The sequence below is a fragment of the Oncorhynchus mykiss genome, chromosome 7 (genome assembly GCF_013265735.2).
Source record: "Oncorhynchus mykiss isolate Arlee chromosome 7, USDA_OmykA_1.1, whole genome shotgun sequence".
NCBI lineage: Eukaryota > Metazoa > Chordata > Actinopteri > Salmoniformes > Salmonidae > Oncorhynchus > Oncorhynchus mykiss.
Genome location: NC_048571.1, coordinates 66,233,266 through 66,246,041, shown reverse-complemented (window position 1 = coordinate 66,246,041; position 12,776 = coordinate 66,233,266). Strand labels below are relative to the sequence as shown.

The window sequence follows — 12,776 nt, the reverse complement described above, 5'->3', positions numbered from 1 at the left end:
ATGCAGTGTTAATGTTGTAAATGACTATTGTAGCTGGAAACGGCAGATAAAAAAAAAAAAATGGAATATCTAATATTTATACAGAGGCCCATTATCAGCAACCATCAGTCCTGTGTTCCAATGGCACGTTGTGTTAGCTAATCCAAGTTTATCATTTTAAGACTAATTGATCATTATAAAACCCTTTTTCAATTATGTTAGCACAGATGAAAACTGTTGTCCTGGCCTTCTGAAAACTGTTGTCCTGGCCTTCTTTAGACTAGTTGAGTATCTGGAGCATCAGCATTTGTCGGTTCGATTATAGGCTCAAAATGGCCAGAAACAAAGACCTTTCTTCTGAAACTCATCAGTCTATTCTTGTTCTGAGAAATGAAGGCTATTCCATATGAGAAATTGCCAACAAACTGAAGATATCGTACAATGCTGTGTACTACTCCCTTCACATGAAAGCACAAACTGTCTCTAACCAGAATAGAAAGAAGAGTGGGGGGCCCCGGTGCACAACTGAGCAAGAGGACAAGTACATTATAGTGTCTAGTTTGAGAAACAAACGCCTCACAAGTCCTCAATTGGCAGCTTCATTAAATAGTACCTGCAAAGCACCAGTCTCAACATCAACAGTGAAGAGGCAACTACGCGATGCTGGCCTTCTAGGCAGTTTATTGCTTTTTTAATCAGGACAACAGTTTTCAGCTGGTCAAACATAATTGCAAAAGGGTTTTCTAATGATCAATTAGCCTTGATAAACTTGGATTAGCCAACACATAAATTAGCTTTTCTTTCAAAAACAAGGACATTTCTAACGGTAGTGTATATTTTTTTATATTTATTATTGATCTATAACAGGGATGAAGATGCAATTGGCAATGTTTTGCTTTTCAATAAAACTTGTCATGTCGGTATAAGAACATTGTTCTATTTTATTTTATTAAAACTTTACAGGCTAATTTATATTCTGGAAAAAATGAATTTCAAGAATCTAAATGTGATTTTGAGCACCTTGGGTGTACGCCCTAATGCGTTAAGCACCCGATGCATATATGTCCGGTACATTTCTCAAATGTCCTGTGTATTGAAATCTTTCCAGTCACATTGTCCGGTGCCAAAGTTTCCTAAAATAAACCATGATGTGATGCTGTCAGGGTTATTGGCTGAAGGAACAAATGTTTAGAGTATCAGTGGGCAAAAAAATAGAGAATGATTCAGAATCCACTGAGGAAATGCTCCATCAGTTGGTCAACAAGATGTGGGTGGGTCTTGGCAAATGTAACTGCCACTGAGTTATATTTTATTCTTTGTCAAATGCCTTCAAAACGCAAAGAAGAGGGTGAGGCTCAGGACTTCTGGTTTACAGTTCGCTGCACTTGTTGATAACGAAATCTGAAAATACTCTGGATACATTCAGTAACATAAGAATATTAATGGAAAATGTGGGGTAGGTGCAATATACAGTGCCTTGCAAAAGTATTCGGCCCCCTTGAACTTTGCGACCTTTTGCCACATTTCAGGCTTCAAACATAAAGATATAAAACTGTGTTTTTTTGTGAAGAATCAACAACAAGTGGGACACAATCATGAAGTGGAACGACATTTATTGGATATTTCAAACTTTTTTAACAAATCAAAAACTGAAAAATTGGGCGTGCAAAATTATTCAGCCCCTTTACTTTCAGTGCAGCAAACTCTCTCCAGAAGTTCAGTGAGGATCTCTGAATGATCCAATGTTGACCTAAATGACTAATGATGATAAATACAATCCACCTGTGTGTAATCAAGTCTCCCTATAAATGCACCTGCACTGTGATAGTCTCAGAGGTCCGTTAAAAGCGCAGAGAGCATCATGAAGAACAAGGAAGACACCAGGCAGGTCCGAGATACTGTTGTGAAGAAGTTTAAAGCCGGATTTGGATACAAAAAGATTTCCCAGGCTTTAAACATCCCAAGGAGCACTGTGCAAGCGATAATATTGAAATGGAAGGAGTATCAGACCACTGCAAATCTACCAAGACCTGGCCGTCCCTCTAAACTTTCAGCTCATACAAGGAGAAGACTGATCAGAGATGCAGCCAAGAGGCCCATGATCACTCTGGATGAACTGCAGAGATCTACAGCTGAGGTGGGAGACTCTGTCCATAGGACAACAATCAGTCGTATATTGCACAAATCTGGCCTTTATGGAAGAGTGGCAAGAAGAAAGCCATTTCTTAAAGATATCCATAAAAATTGTTGTTTAAAGTTTGCCACAAGCCACCTGAAAACACACCAAACATGTGGGAGAAGGTGCTCTGATCAGATGAAACCAAAATTGAACTTTTTGGCAACAATGCAAAACGTTATGTTTGGCGTAAAAGCAACACAGCTGAACACACCATCCCCACTGTCAAACATGGTGGTGGCAGCATCATGGTTTGGGCCTGCTTTTCTTCAGCAGGGACAGGGAAGATGATTAAAATTGATGGGAAGTTGGATGGAGCCAAATACAGGACCATTCTGGAAGAAAACCTGATGGAGTCTGCAAAAGACCTGAGACTGGGACGGAGATTTGTCTTCCAACAAGACAATGATCCAAAACATAAAGCAAAATCTACAATGGAATGGTTCAAAAATAAACATATCCAGGTGTTAGAATGGCCAAGTCAAAGTCCAGACCTGAATCCAATCGAGAATCTGTGGAAAGAACTGAAAACTGCTGTTCACAAATGCTCTCCATCCAACCTCACTGAGCTCGAGCTGTTTTGCAAGGAGGAATGGGAAAACATTTCAGTCTCTCGATGTGCAAAACTGATAGAGACATACCCCAAGTGACTTACAGCTGTAATCACAGCAAAAGGTGGCGCTACAAAGTATTAACTTAAGGGGGCTGAATAATTTTGCACGCCCAATTTTTCAGTTTTTGATTTGTTAAAAAAGTTTGAAATATCCAATAAATGTCGTTCCACTTCATGATTGTGTCCCACTTGTTGTTGATTCTTCACAAAGGAACAAATCTGCATGATCCAACTCATAGTCATGGTTATGTCACTAGAACAGAGAACATGCAAGTGCAGAGCATGTTTGGGGTATACTATGCCTTGTATACTTGCTTAATCTTGCAGTCAAAAAACTGCTGCTTATGTCAGGAACATTTAAGTGACAAGAACAATTTGCAAGGTATAAAGTGCATTCGGAAAGTATTCAGACCCCTTGACTTTTTCCACATTTTGTTAAGTTACAGACTTATTCTAAATAGATTAGGAAAACATTTAATTAATCTACACACAATCAAATAAAATGTATTTGTCACGTGCGCTGAATACAACCTTACAGTGAAATGCTTACTTACAGGCTCTAACCAATAGTGCAAAAAAGGTATTAGGTGAACAATAGGTAGGTAAAGAAATAAAACAGCAGTAAAATGACAGGCTATATACAGTAGCGAGGCTATAAAAGTAGCGAGGCTATATACAGACACTGGTTAGTCAGACTGATTGAGGTAGTATGTACATGTAGATATGGTTAAAGTGACAATGCATATATGATGAACAGAGAGTAGCAGTAGCGTAAAAGAGGGGTTGGCGGGTGGTGGGTGGGACACAATGCAGATGGCCCGGTTAGCCACTGTGCAGGAGCACTGGTTGGTCAGCCTAATTGAGGTAGTATGCACATGAATGTAAATTTAAAGTGACTATGCATATATAATAAACAGAGAGTAGCAGCAGTGTAAAAAGGGGGTTTGGGGGGGCACACAATGCAAATAGTCCAGGTAGCCATTTGATTACCTGTTCAGGAGTCTTATGGCTTGGGGGTAAAAACTGTTGAGAAGCCTTTTTGTCCTAAACTTCGCACTCCGGCACAGCTTGCCATGCGGTAGTAGAGAGAACAGTCTATGACTGGGGTAGCTGGGGTCTTTGACAATTTTTAGGGCCTTCCTCTGACACCGCCTGGTGTAGAGGTCCTGGATGGCAGGCAGCTTAGCCCCAGTGATATACTGGGCCGTACGCACTACCCTCTGTATTGCCTTACGGTCAGAGGCCAAGCAATTGCCATACCAGGCAGTGATGCAACCAGTCAGGATGCTCTCGATGTTGCAGCTGTAGAACCTTTTGAGGATCTCAGGACCCATGCCAAATCTTTTTAGTTTCCTGAGGGGGAATAGGCTTTGTCGTGCCCTCTTCACTACTGTCTTGGTGTGTTTGGACCATTCCCCATGATGTCAAAGTGAAAACAGGTTTTTAGAAATTTCTATATAAAATGTTCTATATAAAAATAAAAAATACCTAATTTACATGAGTATTCAGACCCTTTGCTGTGAGACTCGAAATTCAAATCAGGTGCTTCCTGTTTCCATTGATCATCCTTGATGTTTCTACAACTTGATTGGAGTCCACCTCTAGTAAATTCAATTGATTGAACATGTGCATGGTTGACAGTGCATGTCAGAGCAAAAACCAAGCCATGAGGTCCAAGGAATTGTCCATTGAACTCCGAGACAGGATTGTGTCGAGGCACAGTCCTTGGGAAGGTTATCAAAAACTTTCTGCAGCATTGAAGTTCCCCAAGAACACAATGGCCTCCATCATTCTTAAATGGAAGAAGTTTGGAAACACCAAGACTCTTCCTCGAGCTGGCTGCCCGACCAAACCGAACAATCATGGTGGAAGTTCCTTGGTCAGGGAGGTTACCAAGAACACGTCACTCTGACAGAGCTCCAGAGTTCCTCTGTGGAAATGGGAGAACCTTCCAGAAGGACAACCATATCTGCAATACTCCACCAATCAGGTCTTTATGGTAGAGTGGCCAGATGGAAGCCACTCCTCAACAAAAAGCACATGACCGCCTGCTTGGACTTTGCTAAAAGGCACCTAAAGGACTCTCAGACCATGAGAAACCAGATTCTCTCGTCTGATGAAACCAAGATTGAAGTCTTCGGCCTGAATGCAAAGCTTCACATCTGGAGGAAACCTGGCACCATCCATATGGAGAAGAATGGTGCTGGCATCATCATGCTGTGGGGATGTTTTTCAGAAGCAGGGACTGGGAGATTAATCAGGATTGAGGGAAAGATGAACGGAGCAAAGTACAGAGAGATCCTTGATGAAAACCTGCTCCAGAGTGCTCAGGACCTACAACTGGGGTGAATGTTCCCCTTCCAACAGGACAATGACCCTAAGCACAAAGCCAAGACAACACAGGAGTGGCTTTGGAACAAGTCTTTGAATGTCCTTGAGTGGCCCAGCCAGAGCCCATTCAAACATCTCTGGAGAGACCTGAAAATAACTGTGCAGCGACGCCCCCCATTCAACCTGACAGAGCTTGAGAGGATCTGCAGAGAAGAATGGGAGAAACTTCACAAGTTCAGGTGTGCAAAGCCAGTAGTGTCGTACCCAAGAAGACAGTACTGAGTAAAGGGTCTGAATACTTATGGGATATTTCAGTTTTTGATTTTTGATTAAAAACATTTTTTTTTTAATGAAAACCTGTTTTTGCTTTGTCATGGGGTATTGTGTCTAGATTGATGAGGGTGAAAAAACTATTGAATCCATTTTAGAATAAGGCTGCAACGTAACAAAATGTGGAAAAAGTCAAGGGGCCTGAATACTTTCCGAATTCACTGTATGTGCAAGACCACTGAAAAACTCATTCATTCTAGTTTTCACAAATTTTCACTCTATTTTTCTCCCTTCATCTTGTTGTAGAGTATGGGCGTCGTGTGAAGGAGAGGATGCACAGCAACATACCCCATCGTTTCAACTTCGGACTCAACATGAGGGCCACCAAGTGTGCTGTCTGCTTGGACACCGTGCACTTTGGACGGCAGGCCGCCACCTGCCTAGGTTAGTAGGTCCTACTGTACTGCACTGCCTTTCTTCCTCATCACTGTTGTGGTAGCACTGCTGTTGAACTCATGAGCATTGTCCCAAACCACTGCATTATGTTCATTACCAGGGCTCCAGACTGTGTCTACCTGCCCGGATACCTCTGATGTTTTGATCGAGCCACGCTCTCCTTTCTTGGGGAACAAAAATGATCCCGGAGAAAGAAAGGTGTTCTGATTGTATAACATTTTGAAATCCAATTGCTGGAGAGAGGGGGTTCTCAGCTTTCTGTAGCTATAATTTCAGTTTTTTAACTCTGTGCTGATTAGCAACTATTTCACAACTGAAATATTTGATATAGCTTTGAGACACAGAGCGCGCAAAATTATTATGTGCATTGAGCATTGCGATTGCATAGATCTCATTGGGCCGTAGGCTACAACTGCAAAAAAAATTGGGACATTACATTTACTTTTAGATTAATACATGGCTACTAACAGTGGGTATTATATTTGGAGTTAGTGATTGAGCTAATGTGTTTTGAGTTTCCACTTACTCGAGTGATGAATTGGCCCCCAAAAAATTAGCCTATGATATTCGTGCAGGCAAATTCATCTCTATTGAACAAAATCAAAAAGGCAACACTAAATTATAACAAAAGCCTAATTGTCAACCCAAGATGACAATCACTGGATTAGGAACCAAATTTAAGTATTTAGAATCACAACATGAAAAGATGATGAAAGAACCTATTTCTTGAATACAATCTCAGTAGTCTATAATTTTGTTTTAATAAAGCACAGTGAATGACTTTCTAAAATGATATTTAAAAAAATCATATTGTGTGACACTGCACAAAAAAATTGGTGGGACCAAATAATGGGCTGGTGCCACCAACCAGTGCCACCAGGGGGAAATGTTAGTCTGGAGCCCATACTGTATTTAAACTTTTTCTTGAAATCAAACTTTTCTAGCTTGTGGTCATTATTTTCTATTAAATTTTTTTAAATTATACCTGACACTCGTATACAGGTATGAAGATAAAATGGATTGACAACACAACTTCTCAGAGTACTTGTTTTCAGCCACCATAACTCTGAAATCAATCCTACAGAATGAATGCCTTTTCTTCTCTCTCTTCCTGGTCTACTGTAGAGTGCCACACCCTGTGCCACCCCAAGTGCTCGCCCTGCCTCCCTGCCACGTGCGGCCTGCCGGCAGAGTATGCTACCCACTTCTCAGAGGTGTTGTGTCGGGAGAAGGCCAACTCCCCTCCCCTGCAGCTCAAAGAGGCTGCTGGCCATGTACGCCTGGAGGGCTGGATGAAACAACCCAGGTCTGTGTACTTATATTTTTCATGGTTCCACCTGTCACCAGAGGGCGGCAGAGACCATCCTAGAGCCAATTATGACAGTCAGGTGTGTTATATTACTCATTATGATTTACCCTTTCAAAAGAGGTGTGTTTTCTGTTTCTCTTTGCAAAAGCTAGAATTGTTTACCGTGTGCGTTCGTTTCCTGAGTGAGTTTTCGAGACTTAGTGTTTGTTGTTTTTTCAAGTGTACTGTGATCCTGCGGATACCGTTTCTCAGTAAAGTATTTTGTTTATCCTTAACCTCCCTTTGGTAGGGGGCAGTATTTTCACATCCGGATGTAAAGCGTGCCCAAAGTCAACTGCCTGTTACTCAGTCCCAGAAGCTAGGATATGCATATAATTGGTAGATTTGGATAGGAAACACTAAAGTTTCTAAAACTGTTAAAATTATGTCTGAGGTATAACAGAACAGATATGGCAGGCTAAACCCCGAGGACAGTTAGCTAGTTTTTCTAGGTGGCTCCCATTTTAGCTGTAGTGTTTCCAAGCGTGTGGAAGAGAGCGCGTTCTTTAGTATTTTTCTCCGGTAAAGACAATAACGATTCTCCGTCTTAAATTTAATTGTTTATCTACTTATTAGGGTACCTATGGTTTGATTATAAATGTTGTTTGAATTGTTTGGAAAAGTTTATTAGTAACCAAAAAGAAAGGAGGACCAAGGCACTCTTGATATAATTAATTTAAATGCCTTTATTAGTATGGCATGTTCAATAGAAACAAAGTTTTTTTTAAACCGACGCGCGGCTGCATGGCCTTTGTCAGGGAGTACAAAAAAAGGAATACAATGTCCTCTTTTGAACAGCTTTTCCAATTATCCCTAATTGGAAGAGGGAGTGATTACAAAATTGATTGGACACACGTAGTAAGCAATACTATACACATTAAAAGGTGAAATACTGTAGCTAAGTTATCATAAAAATACAACTCCAAGCTAGAAGTATCAGAAGACTAAAAGGTAGTTCTAACCTTAAATAATACTGGGAGAAGTGTCAAGAATAAGAAAGCAATATATTTCATAGTACACTAGAACAACAAAACATGAACAACAACAGTCTAACCATAGCTGAGGGCAAATTAAGCAAAATGTCCATTGGATGACAGCAAATGGACCCATCACGACCCTACAGGAAGGGTGAGAAATCCATATATTCATTTAAACCAGGGTATTTAGTGGCCTGTAGTTTGTAAATCCCAAAACTTTCCCTTTGGTTTAACTGTTTAAGACGGTCCCCTTTTCTAATAGAGGCCGGAATATGATCAATACCCATAACTTGTAGGGAGGCAGGGTTGCCATGGTGTAGGGACTTGTAGTGCCTTGCCATGGTGTAGGGACTTGTAGTGCCTTGCCATGGTGTAGGGACTTGTAGTGCCTTGCCATGGTGTAGGGACTTGTAGTGCCTTGCCATGGGGTAGTCTTCATTGCCTACCCGTATGGCGTATTGTGTTCCGCTAAGCGGTCTTGAAGGCGTCTCTTTGTCCGGTCCAATGTAGAACACTTGCAATCTATAGATGACATGAGTGGTTTTACAGTTAATGAAATGCTTGATGTAATACTCCATTTTGGAAGCTGTGTCAACAAAATACTTCTTCTGTACAATATTACTGCAATGGTTGCAATGGGTACATTTAAAAGAGCCCTTGGGTTTGTGGTCAAGCCAAGTTTTTTGAGAGTCACCCGGAAGATAACTGTGGACTAATTTGTCATTTAGGGTAGGACATCTCTTAACGCTTATGACTGTTGGCTCAGGAAAGACTTGGCATAGTAGTGTATCACTTTGGATGATTCCCCAATTATTTTTAATGATTCTTTTAATGTTCTCTGCTTCAGTGCTGTATTTTGTAACAAAATACACTCTCTCTGATGTATCACGAGGCACTCCCCTTCGCAACAAGTTCTCTCTGTCCAATTTCGCGTTCAGCAATTTCACCGGATGTTGGCCAGGTGGGACATTACCGTAAAAAGTGCTCTTCTCTGCACCTGGGTCCAACCTTACCACGTCACTGCAAGCTTCTGCCTAAACATGGACACAACAGAGATCCCCCAGATCAAGAATGCTGTAACCCACCAAGGAGCACTGCTGGGGCGGCAGTATGAACAACTCTCCCAAATATCAGAGACCCTCCAGGCACTTACCGACTCCCTCCAACCAGAGTCGAACCTTAACCCAGAAAGAGCCAATACCCAAGTCTCATTGCCCAGTGCTACAGGCGTCGCCATAGTTCCTCCAGGGAACCTGAACCAGGAACACAAGATCCCAGCCGCCGAGCGGTACGACGGCCACCCGGGAGGATGCAAGGGGTTCCTCGCTCAGTGTTCTCTGTGCGTGCTACAGTCCTCCTCGTTCCACACCGATTGGGCCATGATTGCCTACATCTGGACAGACCATCCAAGAGACAATTATGACAGTCAGATGTGTTCTATTACTCATTACGATTTCCCCTTTAAAATAGGTGTGTTTTCTGTTTCTCTTTGCAGAAGCTTAAATTGTTTACCGTGTGCGTTCATTTCCTGAGTGAGTTTGCGAGACTTAGTGTTTTTTTTTTTTTCAAGTGTACTGTTTATCCTTAACCACTGATTCCTTGTCTGGTCTCCTCTGCACCTGGGTCCAACCTTACCACGTCACAATAGTAACCACTTTATTATGGACATTCTTCTGTTTACCTGCCTTACCTTGCTTATGTAGAGCACTTTGAGAATTTCTTATAAAGCCCTTTTTAAACTAAACGTGTTTTTCCTTCCCTACTCCTCCTCTTCCTCCTTGGGCATGAGCTCTGGGTATGGCGCTACACAGGGAAAATGTAACACCTGTGAATATTCTGCTTCATAGTGTGTGTGTGTCTGCAGGAACTCCAGGCGGGGCCAGCAAGGCTGGGAGAGGAAGTATGTGGTTCTGGATGGGACCAAGGTGTCCATCTATGACTCTGAACCCAGAGAAGGTACTGCTCCTTGATTTGACTCTCCTTTTGTGTTTTTTCAACAGACTGTTTTGGCAGTGTTTTCATGACCATGGTCTGCTGGGACTTGTCCAATAGGAAGTTATAATTATTTGGTTAGCATTGCAAAACGTTTTTCTGCGGTTTTCTCTAATGAATATGACCCTGGTGTGTTACCAGACTCTCTGAAGCCAGAGGAGGAGTTTGAACTGTGTCTCCCTGACGGAGAGGTGACTATCCATGGAGCTGTGGGAGCCTCGGAGCTCATCAACACGGCTAAGTCAGGTACAGTTACAGTGCGCCTGTCTAAGGAGGAGTAGGGAAGGAAAAATAAGTTTAGTTTAAAAAGGGCTTTAGAAGAAATTCTCAAAGTGCTGGTACAGGTTGTGTTGGTACGGGTCCACCTGTCTCACCTGTCTCCACCTGTCTCAAAATTCCGCCATCTGGAACAAACAAAGTTAATGTTCCCGACATTAAACCTAACAAAAGTTATAGATGACTCCTCCAGATATTACTCATTTAAGTAGCTTAATCAGGTGTGGGTGTGTGATCAAGTCATGTTTCTTCAATCTGTCATCTTGTTGTGTTGATACTCTTTGTGCAGACATCCCATACATCCTAAAGCTGGAGTCTCACCCCCACACCACCTGTTGGCCTGGCCAGTCTCTATACTTCATGGCTCCCAGCTTCCCAGACAAGCAGCGCTGGGTGGCTGTCCTGGAGTCAGTTGTAGCTGGCAGCAGGAACTCCAAGGACAAGGTTGAGGCTGACGCGGTGAGTGTGTGTCTGTGCATATCTCAAGAGCCATCTTCAATCTCTAGTCAGTTGATATTTGAAGTATTGTTGTAACTTTTAATGTCTCCATCTGAGTTCTCCTGCTAGTGCAGTAGAGTTTATAAATGAACCACACTCAAACATGAAAGAGCAAGACTTGCTTGGTGTTTGCTGGAGAGTAGGGTCAGGTGTATTCACACTCAATAGTCTCTTTCTCTCCTCTTCCCACCCCTTTCCCTCTCTTTTTGTCTGCATGTTGTCCCTCTACTATCTGTGTTTGTTGTCAATGATTTTTATGTATGAATACATATTTTACGCATATTTTACACTGTATGTGTAAATATACTGAGGTGTTGTTGACCACACTGTAGACAGCTGTTCCTAAAAAACAGAAGAACCTCTCCCCATTGGTCCAGGTAAAGATCTGCATGAGCCTGCCTTATGCTTGGGCCAACAGAGCATGCAGACACACACACACTTACTGTATACACGTACAGACATATCCAAGCACACAAACTACACGTCACTATCACGCATACAGTAAATGCAAACACACACTCTCACGCCCTGAAAGGCAGCCACATGCCCACACATGCAGCACTCATGCAGCGCCTGTATGTGAGATGGCACTGTTGTGCAGCTTTGTCCCCTGGCTTCATGCATGCACTTCCATGTTAAAGGTCATGTACTCTACGCCCCACCAATGCAGCCCAACGATTGATCAATTGGCTTCGTCTATTGTTTAGGGATTGATAGATTCACCATCCATTGCTATGTCTTTATAGTTGTTTCAAGTGTCTGTTGTTAATTTAGATTTATTTTCTTATTTCCCCCCCCAAGTGTCCATATCCAGCAGCTAACAGTCATGTCTGTGTTGTCACCTGCTCTGTCCTGGCACACTCTTGCCTCTTGTCACAGCCATTGTGCATATAACCTGCTGACCTGTTGCTTTCCCTCCCCTATATGATGACAGAAACTTCTAGGGAATTCTCTGCTGAAGCTGGAGGGAGACGACCGGCTGGATATTAACTGCACCCTGCCCCTCACCGACCAGGTAAGACCTGCAACTAAACCATGCTACGGCCTTGAGGTATACCTTTTATCATGGATGGACTAAAACTTGGCGATCTAAATAGATCACTCACAAGAATGTGAAAGAAACATGGCTTTATTTGCTCAATTCTCAACAGCAAAATATGTATGCGATGGGTTATGTTGCTATTTCCCCATTCGAGCTGTGTGGCCTTCTCTCTCCCTCTCCATAGATAGTGTTGGTGGGCTCTGAGGAGGGCCTGTATGCCCTGAACGTCATTAAGAACAGTCTGACTCACATCCCCGGCCTGGCCTCCGTTTTCCAGATCCGGATCCTCAAGGAGCACGACAAGCTGCTCATAATTACTGGTCAGTGTTTGGGACAAACTGTGTCCAGGCAAGGTTGCTGTAGCATGCAAGCGTAGTTCACCGAAACAGTTACAGTATATTAATACCACGATTATAGAGAATGTTAATACAGTGTAATATCTGTTTATTATCCCATCTGTTATTGTGTGTGGGAGGGAGTATGCAGTTTGTACTGTAGGTGTTTGTGCTTACTGTAGAAGTACTTTGTGACAACTGCTGATGCAAAAAGGGCTTTATAAATAAATGATTGATTATGTCTATACCATGTCTGGTCCAGGAGAGGAGCGGGCTCTGTGTCTGGTGGAGATCAAGAAGGTGAAGCAGTCACTGTCTCAGTCCCACCTCCCGGCCCAGCCAGATCTCAGCCCATACATCTTTGAGACGGTCAAGGGATGCCACCTCTTCTCCTCTGGCAAGGTGTGAGCCACCAATTTACGTTTCTCTTCATGGATTGTTTTCACCTTATCGAAATAGAACGCAACATTGTTTTCTGTTAAA

At 42.4% G+C, this 12,776-nt stretch overlaps 1 protein-coding gene across 3 annotated transcripts in view; it reads left to right on the top strand.

The window, feature by feature from the left end:
- The window catches only part of LOC110528298 (citron Rho-interacting kinase-like), a 52,042-nt gene that overhangs the window by 29,592 nt on the left and 9,674 nt on the right, over positions 1 to 12,776 (top strand). For all 3 annotated transcript variants that reach the window (XM_036983879.1, XM_021610246.2, XM_036983880.1), the window contains exons 25-33: positions 5,676 to 5,813; positions 6,951 to 7,131; positions 10,015 to 10,106; positions 10,284 to 10,388; positions 10,708 to 10,877; positions 11,249 to 11,293; positions 11,851 to 11,931; positions 12,143 to 12,278; positions 12,556 to 12,695. In XM_036983879.1, coding sequence (XP_036839774.1) covers positions 5,676 to 5,813; positions 6,951 to 7,131; positions 10,015 to 10,106; positions 10,284 to 10,388; positions 10,708 to 10,877; positions 11,249 to 11,293; positions 11,851 to 11,931; positions 12,143 to 12,278; positions 12,556 to 12,695 — 1,088 coding nt within the window. The remainder of the gene's footprint in view (positions 1 to 5,675; positions 5,814 to 6,950; positions 7,132 to 10,014; positions 10,107 to 10,283; positions 10,389 to 10,707; positions 10,878 to 11,248; positions 11,294 to 11,850; positions 11,932 to 12,142; positions 12,279 to 12,555; positions 12,696 to 12,776) is intronic.